This window comes from Hypomesus nipponensis, chromosome 11 (assembly GCF_054491055.1).
Source record: "Hypomesus nipponensis isolate SF chromosome 11, ASM5449105v1, whole genome shotgun sequence".
NCBI classification, from domain to species: domain Eukaryota; kingdom Metazoa; phylum Chordata; class Actinopteri; order Osmeriformes; family Osmeridae; genus Hypomesus; species Hypomesus nipponensis.
This window is the reverse complement of record NC_140371.1, coordinates 12,889,548-12,902,692: the sequence shown is the minus strand read 5'-3', so window position 1 is coordinate 12,902,692 and position 13,145 is coordinate 12,889,548. Positions and strand designations below refer to the sequence as shown.

Genomic DNA, 13,145 nt, shown 5'->3' with positions numbered 1-13,145 from the left:
CCCCCCCCCCCTCCCACAGGTCTTTCCACCACAGCAGAGCAACGAATAGACACAGTCGCGAGGGCACACGCACACACACGGTACCTCAGCGGGCCCCACGAGCTAAAAGCCCAAACCCGACCTGGCACGACAGCATGAGTCTACCGGAGCTCACCCCGATGACCCCATCGCCCTCACACCGTGCCTAACTCCACCTTCCGGGATCCTCTCTGGTGACATCACAGGAAAAAACCCTGGAGTACTGAGAGGCTGTGAGACAGCGCCCGGTTGTGGCCGTCTCCCTCCGATGCCTGCGGCTCCCTGGGCCGTCACCAGGCCGGCCGCGGCCCTTTGGCTCACGCTAACGATGGAGACGAACAACCCCGGCCCGGGGAGCGAGTCAACAAGCTGTGGTGAATAATGTAAGCTAATGGTGCAGGGGGCCTGAGGATAGCCTCGGGGGCCTCCAAACTAAATACATTACAAAAACATCCGGTATTTCCCTGATTAAAGATTGAGCCTGCGTATCCCAGTAGAAACAGAGAGAGAGAGACAGAGACAGAGAGAGCCTAAGTGAGAAAGGGAGAACTATGAAGGAAATCACTTCAGAGTGCATTGCAAAAACCCTTGTATAGATGTTTGAAATCCCAGTCACATTACCCTGTGGACTCGCCTGACAAGCTGATGTATATTTCATGCAAGCAACAACCGTAAGTGTGAAGAAGAGGAAAAGAAAACCACAATCACACACACACACACACACTTGACGTTGCCCTGGAGCTGCCTGACACAGAAAACATCTTCTGAACCTACCCAGATTGGATGTTGTTCTAACCCTCTAGTGATTGACGGGGGGGGGGGGGGAGGGCAGTCCCGGTGTGTGTCTCACCTCTTTAACGTGCGCGTCGTCGAAGTACATCCACTTGCGGATCTTGGTCTGGAAGAAGAAGGTGGAGTAGTGCTTGCCGTAGTAGCACACCATGCCCACTAGGTAGAGCTCTGCCTGCTTGGCCTTGTCATCGGTCACCCTGTAGAAGAGCTGGAGACAGGAGAGAGAGAGACAGAGAGAGAGAGAGAGAGAGAGAGAGAGAGAGAGAGAGAGAGAGGTGGCAAGGTGAGTGAGTGTGAGTGTGTGTGTGTTTCTCACGTACGGGCACGAGAGACAACGAGTGTTCGACGATGTATCCAAGAGTTGGTTCCCCGTGAACAGTGGGGGTGCGTGCGCTGTCTGTGAGGGCATTGGCAGCATCGGTTGACCAGGGCTTTGACGTGAACAAGCCTCATTCTTAGGCCATGACGCGCAAGCTACAGTTACCTAGCATCACTTTCCAACTGCTCTCCAACGACTGAGACAGAGAGAGACACACACACAGAGAGAGAGAGAGAGAGAGAGAGAGAGAGACAGAGAGAGACAGACAGAGAGAGAGAGATAGAGAGACAGAGAGATAGAGAGAGAGAGAGAGAGACAGAGAGAGAGAGAGAGAGAGAGAGAGAGAGAGAGAGAGAGAGAGAGAGAGAGAGAGAGAGACAGAGACAGAGAGAGAGAGAGAGACGGCGGTTGTGAGTCGCCCTCAGGGGACCATCCACTCCTGCCCCTGGGACAACAAAGTGTTTCTATAAAGACACGGAACCATGTAACGAGGTGCCTCGGATTGTGTGTGTGTGTGTGTGAGCGTGTGTGAGCGGGGGGCGTCCTTACGTCCCCCAGGCGCAGGCAGGTCCCCAGGCTGTGGATGACGTCCTCCGCCAGGTCAGAGTGGTCCGAGTCCCACACCAGGCCGATGGTGATGATCTCAGGAGAGTTCATCAACACCCGACGGATACGCAACTTCTCACCACAGTTACTCTGTACAGGGGGGTAGAGAGAGAGAGAGATGGAGAAATGAGAGAGAGGAGGAGGAGCAAAACGGAGGGAGGGGGGAGACAGGAAATGAGAGTGTGGAGAGGCAAGGACGGACGAGTTCAAAGAAAGAGGGAAGTGAGAAAGTAGGATGAGGAGGAAAGGGGAAGGGAACAGGGAGTGGGAAACAATGGAGGGGTAGAGAAAAGGGGAGTGAGGGACAATAAATCAATCGGGGGGGGGGGAAAACTCCCTTAAACTCCAATAGTAGTCGTCATAGTGGCAAAGGTTACCATGTCTCATCGTTCATCCGCAATCTAGTTCAACGCTGAAGGCGCCCTCTTCTGTTTTATCTCTCGCTAGTTTTGGGGTTAATTCCAGGACAGCCAAAACAATGATTGTGTGCGAGCGTGAGTGCGTGCGTGCGTGCGAGAGAGAGAGGGGGAAACTGTTGGCCGAGGGTGGGAAGTGAAGAGGGGGGCCCATGCCACCATATGCACCTGCCATCTTGACCTCGTTGGAGCCCCCCCTCCCCCCCTCCCCCCCTTTGTCTGCTTCCCAGAAGTGGCGGGTCTGAAAGCAGAGGATGCTATGGGCCCCCTGAAGGGCAGCGATTGTCCTCGCGGCCAAATTTGCCATAAACAGAGGAGACTTCTCACAGCACGGCTGAGTTTAGGGGGTGTTTTCACAGGCCGCTTCGCACACGAGCAAACGCAAACACACACACACACGCACGCACAGACGAACACACGCAGACGAACAAACACACACGCGCACAGAGAAGAGAAGGGCCAAGAAGCCAGCCGACACCGGGAAAAACAAAGATGCTTCTCAACCGCCCCGAAAAAGTGAAATCAAAACATGGCGTTTTACCAGACTACAAGGGGAATGTTGTAATTATTTCAAAAAGGTATCAGACTTTGATAACATGAAGCTTGGGAGGGTTTGGAACAACAAGCCCCTGTCTGAGCGCCGTAATATGTTTTCCATTTGCAGACTTAAGACTTTGATCCCCTCTCCACTTGAACCACCCTGAGGGCCGTGGACTTGTGCCCACAGATCCTTCATCTCTCCTCAGGGTCAGACTGAGACCGGCTGACCTCCAAATATCGACTGTCTGCCATCTGGATTCCAGACAACGTCCATAGAGTACAACCAGTACATCTTTCTTCAATAAAACTGTTGAGATGTCGTGCATGCGTGTTACCTTGTAGTCCAGTACACGTTCTGGAAGTAAAGTGTGTTAGGGTGTAGTCTAATGTAGGAGTGGTGCAGTGCAGTGTGTGTGTGTGTGTGTGTGTGTGGATGACTCACAGGACAGTTCCTCAGGTCTCCCATGGTGCTGGCGTTGCGGAGAAGCTCTCCAAACATATCTGGGGTGGGCTTCTCTCTACACTCCAACATCTTCACCGCCTGGTTACTGTACAGCACACACACACACAAACAGTTCTCAGTTCACATAGTTCTCTCGGAAACATTACAGGCACAAAACCACAAGACATCCCATGTTGGCGAGAAATAGCGCTTCCAATGCAGCAGTTGCAAGGTTAGCACAAGTCACTCTGAATCGCCCTATTTGGAGTGTGCAGAATGGTCTGAGTGACTATGTTATTGGTGCAGAGGTTGTGCAGAGCGCGTTCCGTCTCCGCCCCCCCCCCAGGGCCCTGGGTGCTGACGTGAGGGCGCACAGGGAGCCCCGCTCAGGGCTGCGAGCCCGCAGCGCCGTCTCCAAGGTGACTCCAAGGTGCGTTCCTGCGGCGAGGGGCTCAGGGGAGCTCACGACTACCCGTGCAGGAGCACACCTCAGAGACACCGCGGGGGTGAGTTCTGGATCTGCTGGTGCACTGGGGGAGGGGCGGGGGGGGGGGGCGGGCATGTGTGTGTACGGAAGATGGCGAGAAGGTCTCTGGGGAACGGTGCTTGTTATTGGTCAACTGTTGTCACCTCATGGGTTGTATTGCTTGTTTATGACACGGCTGTTGTTAATGCCGTGGAATGCCGCATTCACTTGAATGGGGCTTCCCAACGTTCCGCGGTCAATTATTTTTCGATAGCTGACCGTTGCTACGCGTAATTGACCGCTGTCAAGGGAAGTGGCCTTTTTGCCTCGGATTCACGTCTTTCGTAGCACTCCGCAAGCAGTCCGGTAACTTTTCAACCCCAGCGTACTCCGTTGCTTAGCGACGTCAGCCGATTTGAAGCCTGAATAATGTTCAACATCTATGAAGTTCAACGTCTTTGGCAAACTATTTCTCTACTAATCAACACTACGAATGGCAACGAATCAATTGTAAAAAGACACACTGTGTTCAATAATTTTTCCGGCAAGTAGCCGTGTGTAATAAGCGGGTGTATAGAACGCCGTTGTCATTATCGGGGAAAATAAGCCCCTTCAGAGCAAAGCTACAACCCTCCGCCAACGTTCTATACATGATCCCTTACGTGTGCACGATCCTCTTTGCTCTCTGTGTCTGCCATCTGACGATCCGGACCCGCCGGGGGACGGCGGAGAGCAGCCGAGCATGTGTGGTGTGCTTTCTGGATGTCCCCCTGGACAGCGTGCTAGCATCCAACCCCGAAGCCTCTTACACCAAACGGCGGACTCGAGCCATGGATAATTAATGTCCAGACATCTCATCGCAAGCATCGGATTGTTTGCTGGAGTAGGACACTCGGGGGAGGGGGGGGGGGAGTGGGGGGGAGCAGTCAAACTGAGATGGTGGTGGTGGGGGGAGGGGGAGACTAAAACACAGACGCTACAGGCCCTTCTAGTCTACAGACGAGAGATTCTCCTCCTCCTCGGTGAGTCACTTAGTGGTGCGCTGCTCATAAACACTGATGAAAAGAGCAGTGGGGCTGTTTGGAGGCGACCTGCTATTTAACCTGCTGGCTCGGCCTGCCTCTGAAGAGGATTGGCTGCTTGTAAAAGGGGTGTCATTCCCACGAAGGAGGTCGGGCACCTGTTTCCGTTGCTTAGGAGGCTACGGAGGACGAGAGAGGCCCTTCATCCTCTACGGCAACGATGGTGTTGGGGGGGGGGGGGGGGGGTGGGATCGGTTGACCCGGCCCACCGAAAGGGGATTTGAAATCCGGCTCGAGACGATCTGCTGCGTTTGCGTGCCGATATTGTGACACGCTGCCAGTCCAGTCTAACGCAAGGCAGGTCTTCTCCAGAGTACATGACGCATAATGACACATGAACCACGACCTTGACTCGCACACCTCACACTGGTCCAAACCAGTACGACCGGTCTGAACTTTTTTTCCTCCCCCTGCTAAGATCCAGTTTGTCCAGTTGAAGTGTGTGTGTGTGTGTGGGTTGCTTACCAGAGGGAGGTGGTGGAGATGTAGTGCACCATCTGAATGAAGGGCAGTGGGTCAGAGGAGGCTCCACAGCTGCTGCACACACACTGCAAACAGAGACACACACGCGCACGGTTAGGATGACCCCCCTCTTGTCGCCGGCGATGCCCCTCTTAAGAGGGCCCGAAGTATTCCCTGACTTGACGTTAACGCTGGAGTGGATCCTCTTAAAAGCGGTGAAAGACACCATTTGGCGTGGCTATGTGTTGTATCTTTTTGGAGAGGCGGTAACGGGGGGTTTTCTTTCGGGCAGCTGTGGGGCCACACCTGTTCGAAGAGTGTCATGGCGAACTTCTGGTGTGGGATGCAGTGCTTAGCGGTGCAGATGTCCTCCTTGGTCTCATCCGAGATGTGGAAATGGATCCGCATCAAGATGTTTTCCTGTGGGGTGGGGGTGGGCGGGGAAAGAGAGAGAGAGAGAGAGAGAGAGAGAGAGAGAGAGAGAGAGAGAGAGAGAGAGAGAGAGAGAGAGAGAGACACGAAAACAAAAGGAGTGAAGATAAGTCAGTGTGTGTGGTTCTACATCTCTCAGTCTGCAAAACCCTCGAATGACGTGTGTGGTTGGGGTTGCATTGTTTCTCAATCAAGTCCGTTGCGCCTCCTGAACAACCCGGAATGTTCTCAGCAGAGCAGGGAGCTGCTGCAACCCCCCCCCCCCCCCCCCCACCCCGCCCACCCCCGGGCCGAGTTGGGGGTCACTTCTTGGCTGGGTGATTTATCGTCTCCTAACTGCAGGTAGGCAAGTCTCCGGAGCGCTGCGGAGCCTCTTCACACAGACGCTGGGGCGCTGGGGTGCTGCGGAGCGCCTCTCTGCTGGAAGGGTCCCCAGGTACGCTCAGCAGCATCTGCTGCCCTCCTCTCCTCCAGCCTCTCCTCCATCCCTCCTCCGCTGCATTCATCCCCTTCTCCTCCCCAAGGGCCTTTCCTCCATCCTTCCTCCTTCGCGTTCATTCCCTTTCTTTTCCCCTCAAGCCTCTCTACTCCCCTCCTTCCCCACCCCCCACCCCCCCCCCCTCCTCCGCTTGCGTCCCCCCTCCTCCAGCCCCCTCCTCCCCAAAGCCTTCTGGCCTGCAGTCACAGTCAAACACCGAATACGACTAACGCCAAAAAACAAGCCCTGTTCTGCAGTTCTCCGTGTTCACAGTGGTCAGCAAGCACATGCAGCTCGGGCTGCTTCACTAGCAGAATGGAGGGATGAGGAAGGAGGCAAATAATGGTGTGAGAGAGAGAGAGAGAGAGAGAGAGAGAGAGAGAGAGAGAGAGAGAGAGAGAGAGATAGAGAGAGAGAGAGAGAGACAGAGACAGAGACAGAGACAGAGACAGAGACAGAGAGAGAGACAGAGACAGAGACAGAGAGAGAGAGAGAGAGAGAGAGAGAGAGAGAGAGAGAGAGAGAGAGAGAGAGAGAGAGAGACTGGATAGACAAGGACGGGGGACTGGAGGCTGCTCAAACCCCAGGGGGGGTTTTAAGAAGAAGGCGGCGCTGATCTCAAGTTCTGGAACCACGGTCGAGCCGAGAGTGAACGACGAGAGGAGTGAAGACACGAGTAAAAGCTGGGAAGAGTGGGGGGAAGGAAGCAGGAGGGGGTGGGGGGGGGGGGTCCTTACGAAGCACTCGGCAGCGTCGTCCATGATGCCCAGCTGGAAGCGCTGCTCGTCCTGGAAGGTCTTGGCCAGGGCGCTGCGCAGGGCGTCCGACGGCAGCACCTTCTCACTGCTGAACTGGAACTGAGCGAAGATGCTCTGGAATGGACGAGAGGCAACAGCGGGGTTAGTGAGGGCGCAGAGCTGTGTGGACCGGAGGGCGACCCCCAACAAAAAACCAAGCAACATCAACACCATTAGACACAGCAAAGACATGTTTTCTTCAGTCAGTTCTCAACTTCAAACTTAAGACTCCCTGACCCATGTTAACCCCCAACAGCAGTTCCTCTTAATGCACTGTATCACAGTGAGGGAGGGAGATATGCTGGGTGAGTAGAGGCTAATGGCCTTCAGTAGTTCTCAAGTCTTGCTGACTTGCTGCGTGTCAGCGAGGGACTCGTGTATAACTAGCTACCAGCCAGCGCGTACGAAAATAAAACCCTGATCTCCAAGACAACCATCTTTCTGTGTTTACTTTGGAGCTGCGGAAAAAAAACCCTCACCAGGGCTCAGCCGTGCTGGGAGAGGCGAGAGGGGGGTGCAGGAGAGCTTGTCGCTTCAAAGCGTGGTCGAATGTGAACTGGTCCTCTTTGGATTCCCAGTGCATCAAAGTGGACACCAAGAGAGAAGCTGGCTTCTCAACTACTAAGCAACCCCCGCCCCCCCCCCCCCTTCTCTGGACTTAGAAGGCATGCCATGAGAAGAAAGGTGCTTTAAGTATGCACACATGCAAGGATCCTGACGCACGCACACTCACACACACACCTTCTGCCTTTCGCTACGCACCTCAACTTATGTTGCATTAGTGAGAGCAAGATGAAGAGGTTGGCGAGTGTGCGTGAGAGCAGGCAGGGAGCAGGAGAGAGAGAGAGAGAGAGAGAGAGAGAGAGAGAGAGAGAGGGGGGGGGGGGGAGGAGCGGGGGAGGATGGATGATCATAGCCTTATAATTGTGTTCAAATTAAATGGCTGGCAGAGATGGCCTGTAATCGACCCCAGAAATGAGCCCTGCTGAATTTAGATAAGCAGACAGAGACACACACACGGCAGAGAAAAGGAGAGAGCGTTGGACAACAAGGACATATGGCAGAGGTAGAGAGAGAGAGAGAGAGAGAGAGAGAGAGAGAGAGAGAGAGAGAGAGAGAGAGAGAGAGAGAGAGAGAGAGAGAGAGAGAGAGAGAGAGAGAGAGAGAGAGAGAGAGAGAGAGAGAGAGAGAGAGAGAGAGAGAGAGAGAGAGAGAGAGAGAGAGAGAGAGAGAGAGAGAGAGAGAGAGAGAGAGAGAGAGAGAGAGAGAGAGAGAGAGAGAGAGAGAGAGAGAGAGAGAGAGAGAGAGAGAGAGAGAGAGAGAGAGAGAGAGAGAGAGAGAGAGAGAGAGAGAGAGAGAGAGAGAGAGAGAGAGAGAGAGAGAGAGAGGAGAGAGAGAGAGAGAGAGAGAGAGAGAGAGAGAGAGAGAGAGAGAGAGAGAGAGAGAGAGAGAGAGAGAGAGAGAGAGAGAGAGAGAGAGAGAGAGAGAGAGAGAGAGAGAGAGAGAGAGAGGGAGGAGAGAGAGATACAGGATAAAACAAGGAAGTGCACAGGTCTACAAGGTCGTGAAACAAAGCAGAGATGAGGAACAGAGAGACCCCCAGGAGGATGCGAGGAGAGACCAGAGGACCCGGAGCCCAGCATCTCTCATGAGCACCCAGTCTCCCTGACATGCAGGTAGACCTGGGAGAATAGCCCGCTCCAGCGGTCAGGAAAAACATTCCCGCAGAATAACTCCCAGCAGCCCAATACTATGTCACTTTATACACACACACCTTATCCTGTACACTAGCCAGACAGAGTATAGCTACTTTAAGCCAGTGTGAGAGAGAGAGAGAGAGAGAGAGAGAGAGAGAGAGAGAGAGAGAGAGAGAGAGAGAGAGAGAGAGAGAGAGAGAGAGAGAGAGAGAGAGACAGAGAGAGAGAGAGAGAGAGAGAGAGAGACAGAGAGAGAGAGAGAGCATTAAAGCTGCATCTGTGGGATGACTCCCACATGACTGATTGAAGTATGTGTGCCGAGTACCATGTAGTAGCCACTCAAAAGCCCTCGTCTCTGTTGAGAGTGTGTGCGCGTGCGTGTGCGCTTGGCCAGCCTGATTTCTTGGTAAAGAAACGCGGTCGTTTAGCAGAATATGGCCGACTGGAAGATTGAATATCGGTCGTACTCTCTCCGTGTCTGCCTCTCTCTCCGTCGGCCACTCTCTCTCTCAGACAGTGACAGTCACGGTAATCAAGAGAGAGCAGTCAGGCGGAGTGTGTGTGTGTGTGTGTGCGTGTGTGTGTGTGTAACAGTCTCCACAGCAGCCAGACACAGAGAGGCAGGCTGAGGTAGAGCTGGGCATGAGAAAGCAGCCGTGCCATTTCCAACTGAGTTATTGAACTCCTGATGGAAAGAGCCACTGGCATTCCTGTTGCACATGAGATGGAATGCAATAAAATAGAGGGGGGTAAAAGAGAGAGAGAGCGAGAGAGAGAGAGAGAGAGAGAGAGAGGTTGATCAGTGGGCTAGACCCAGTGATCTACACCCACAAGCCTGTCCAGACCAAGACAGATCTGCACTCCATAATCCATAACCAATGAGCAGAGATCCAACCACTTTGCTCGTCTACACACCAGGGAGTTTAACTGTCAGCCCTGACTATCCACATGCTGAAACCAGCACTGCAAAGACAGCAGGAAAAACTCCCACTCTAAAGGAGCTAAGAGCTAAGGCCATATATAAAGAGAAGATGTAACATATATGTTTAACATCAATTCATGACAATTCACATTCCTTCAGAACACTTCAAGATCTATGATTACTGTAGGCAAAGTACAGACAAAATAATCATACATGTATACATCAAAAGACGACTTGTTCATCATAAACTATCTTTCGGTGGGCGCGTACAGAGAAGTTTCTCTACAGTATGCTAAACACGGCCCCACCCCTCCCAGAACACCGCCCCCGGGCCCCGCCTCTCCCAGCACACGCCCCCAGGCCCCGCCCCTCCCAGAACACGCCCCCCAGGCCCCGCCCCTCCCAGAGCCCCAGGCCCGCTCACCTTCAGAGCACAGAAGATGCACGAGTCCTCCATGCACTTGTGTGTGGTTAGCTGACGGAAGCTTCTGCGAAATATATCCAGGTGCCAGAGAACCTGTGGAAGACAGAGGAAGAGTGAACAACAACACAAACAGACTCCAGGATCTAAGACGCCATTACGGTCAAACTCTCTATGGAGAGAGAACAAGCCGAGGTGTGTTAAGGCTGACAAGGCTAGTTGGCGGAAAGTCAAGCCGACCGTCGAGAAACCGCCGATTTGAGCCTGCTTCGGATGCCACTCGTCCTCTCACCGCGGGTCAAACTCTCGCCATCAAAAATTCAAAGAGCGAGCGAGGGATCCGTCTGTGCCACAAAGTAAGTGCTGCTCTGTGTCGTCGCCTGCTATGCCACAAAGTAAGTGCTGCTCTGTGTCGTCGCCTGCTATGCCACAAAGTAAGTGCTGCTCTGTGTCGTCGGCTGCTGTCGACTTTCCCACCCCCCGCCCTCCGAGGGAGGGGGGGATTCTGCTGCTCTGAAAGTCGGCAGCTTTCACAGATACCGGACCCCCTTTTGGAGATCGTCAGAGGTCGAGCATCAAAACGGGTGGAATCCCCTCTTCGAATTCCCTCCAACCCCTTTAGTGGTGTTAAAGGATGGCCCTGTCTAATGCGCTGGTTATACAACCGCAGCGCTGCAGTCCAATCGCCTGTTGGCCCAGTGTCCACCGCCGCTGCCCTTGGGCTGGAACAACCAATGGGAAGAGGGCAGGTTCGTGGCAAATCAGATCCCCTGATGCCCCCCTCTCGCTTGTAATCCCCTCAGCAGGGAACGAATCCTGCACGCCTCACCAGGATCCAGGAGGGAATGAGGGATAGCAGACAGAGAGAACAGAGGGCTTTACACAGGAAACAAATGTATAGAGACAGCGAGAGAGAGAGCGAGAGAGAGCGAGCGAGAGAGAGAGAGAGAGAGAGAGAGAGAGAGAGAGAGAGAGAGAGAGAGAGATAAAGAGAGAGTGTGTGTGTTTTTCTGGAGCACAAGGTTCTTACAGAAGCCCATCAGGTCAAGGTATGTACGCTTGCCCAGGTCGGAGATGCGGGGCGTCAGCGGAACAAACGCGGCCCTTGCGCTTTCCCGTCGGGCACCTCCTTCGCATCCCATCTCCCATCTGGCCCCCCTGCCTGAGCTGCCCGTCCCCACCTGGCCACCTACGACCCCCCCCCCCCCATGTTCCCCGTGTCGGTGCCAGACTGCCACGTCCACACGCCACAGAGGTGAATTATGGAGAGGTCTGTCACTTTCTGTTAGAGTCCCCATACTGCTCCCCTTCCTGGAGGTTCTCTCCTCTGATACCATCTCCACCGGACAAAGGCTTGCATCGACTCACGGACGCCTCCCGCTCTAGAACCAACGAGATCGAAGTCCTCACTTGAGAAAACACGGTCACCTTCAAATCAGGGTCATCCAAACAAACAGAATTGACCTAAAAAAAAAACGGTCTCCAGAGGTTAATATGACTGAACCCTAGTGAACCGTTGGAACGGTTTTGTAATTACTGATGGACTCCATCGACCTCTAGGCTCGAGGCTCTCCCGCAGCCCAGCGTGAACAATGCTCCGGGTACATGCATGCTTGCTGAACAATGGAGCTGTGCGAATGCGTAAGAAAAAAAGACAATACCTCGGTCTGTACATTTTAGAAGGAAGTGAGCTCATGGTAGCTGATGTAGGCTATAAGATGTCTGCTTGGGGCTGCACCAGAAAAGCATTCAGCGGGCAGATTTCTTTTTCACTTCACAGCCCTAAACTATGAGCTTTGTCAAATGTCTTCACAGCCCTCGCATTGTGTCCAGCTCTCCCTCACAACAGTGTGCCACAGGGACACAGAGCTTAGCCCAGGGCTCAATGGAAACAGCCCTCGCGGAAACAGACACTGCGAATCTGGATTCCCAATGAGGAGCTCCATACGCATCCTGTGGAGACATCTCTGACTGCAGAGAGCGACATCCATACCTCCCGGGACTAAGACGGTAAGATGCCTCGACGGTGGGCAGGGGAAATAACAGATAAGGGTTAGATAATAACCACACACGCCACCATCTGGAGACTGCTTCAGAGCGGCACAAACGAGTAAGGGCATGTTGGGTTATCTACGCATCAACTCCAGAACTATCTAGTTAGACCAGTTAAACGCAGGGTGAACCTGTAATATTTATGCCCTCCACGCAGAGACGAGAGATGGCAGAGAACATCCCCATTTTCCACAGCAAACCTTCGCTTCATTCGCCAAATGGAAAACCAGAGTAAATATTTGCGAAAATACTTCCAACCGTAACCTTTTACAAGACGTCTATTAACGGGAGAACGTTGGCATTTCCTCTCAACCGGAATCGGTGGAATTCCTCCATTGCAGAGGAGGAATGGCGGAATTCATCCCAGCTGTTTTTTATATGAACCCCCTGTGGTTTAGCTCCTCTCTGTGTGACCCCACGTCTCTGATAATGCTTTCTATCAGTCAATCATACCCACCATCACTTGCGCTAAAAAGGATTTCCAGGGAAGGCATCCAAGAGCGCTAGACAAGAGAGCGTGATGAAAGGCAGAGAAGAGCTGCCTGGAAGAGATGCAAATCGATGATATAACAACCCCCCCCCCCCCCCCCCCAAAAAAAAAGCACAATTTCAACCTTAATGCTGCCATGACGACAGCACTCAAGGCAGGATTAGCAGATTAAGCTGCAGCAGAGGAAGGGGGCGGGGGGTCAGAGAGTACTCAGGAAGGTTGAAACAGAAACTTTGGACAAAAAAACAAGCACAAAAGAGAAAAGAAAAAAGGAATCATCAAAATAAGTGCTTTCTCTCTATTTTCCAAAGGCGCGCTGCATTAGGTCGACATCTTTGAACCTCCTCGATCCAAACGGCCAGGCGGCTGTAGCCGGCAGCAGGCCTCCAAGCCTCCGGCCTGTGTGCACGGCGGCTCCGTGCCATCAATCACCCGCAGCATTGACTGATTTACTCTTCCCATCAGGGAGGCAGCAGAAGAGCCCCAGACACAGGAGGCAGCAGGGGGAAGGGCTGCCTGGTCCCAGGTCTCTCCCTCGGCCGTGATTTAGGACGCGCCACGCGGCCAACGACAGCTCCGATAGCGAGGGTGTTGGTGCACACTTGCCAGCCTCTTAGGCGGATGATCGATAGGGTCCCTGGCATTCCCCGACTTCAGAAAGAGCAGTTGGGTAGAAGTTGGGGGCGTGTACTTATCGGTGTCACAGTGCACCG

The 13,145-nt window shown here is 53.5% G+C and overlaps 1 protein-coding gene across 3 annotated transcripts in view; it reads right to left on the bottom strand.

Moving 5' to 3' along the window:
- The window catches only part of usp54a (ubiquitin specific peptidase 54a), a 51,808-nt gene that overhangs the window by 13,587 nt on the left and 25,076 nt on the right, over positions 1-13,145 (bottom strand). For all 3 annotated transcript variants that reach the window (XM_084710008.1, XM_084710009.1, XM_084710010.1), the window contains exons 3-9: positions 9,894-9,986; positions 6,791-6,925; positions 5,450-5,563; positions 5,147-5,229; positions 3,134-3,239; positions 1,679-1,825; positions 869-1,018 (exon numbers count right to left, since the gene is read on the bottom strand). In XM_084710008.1, the coding sequence (XP_084566134.1) occupies positions 869-1,018; positions 1,679-1,825; positions 3,134-3,239; positions 5,147-5,229; positions 5,450-5,563; positions 6,791-6,925; positions 9,894-9,986 (828 nt within the window). The remainder of the gene's footprint in view (positions 1-868; positions 1,019-1,678; positions 1,826-3,133; positions 3,240-5,146; positions 5,230-5,449; positions 5,564-6,790; positions 6,926-9,893; positions 9,987-13,145) is intronic.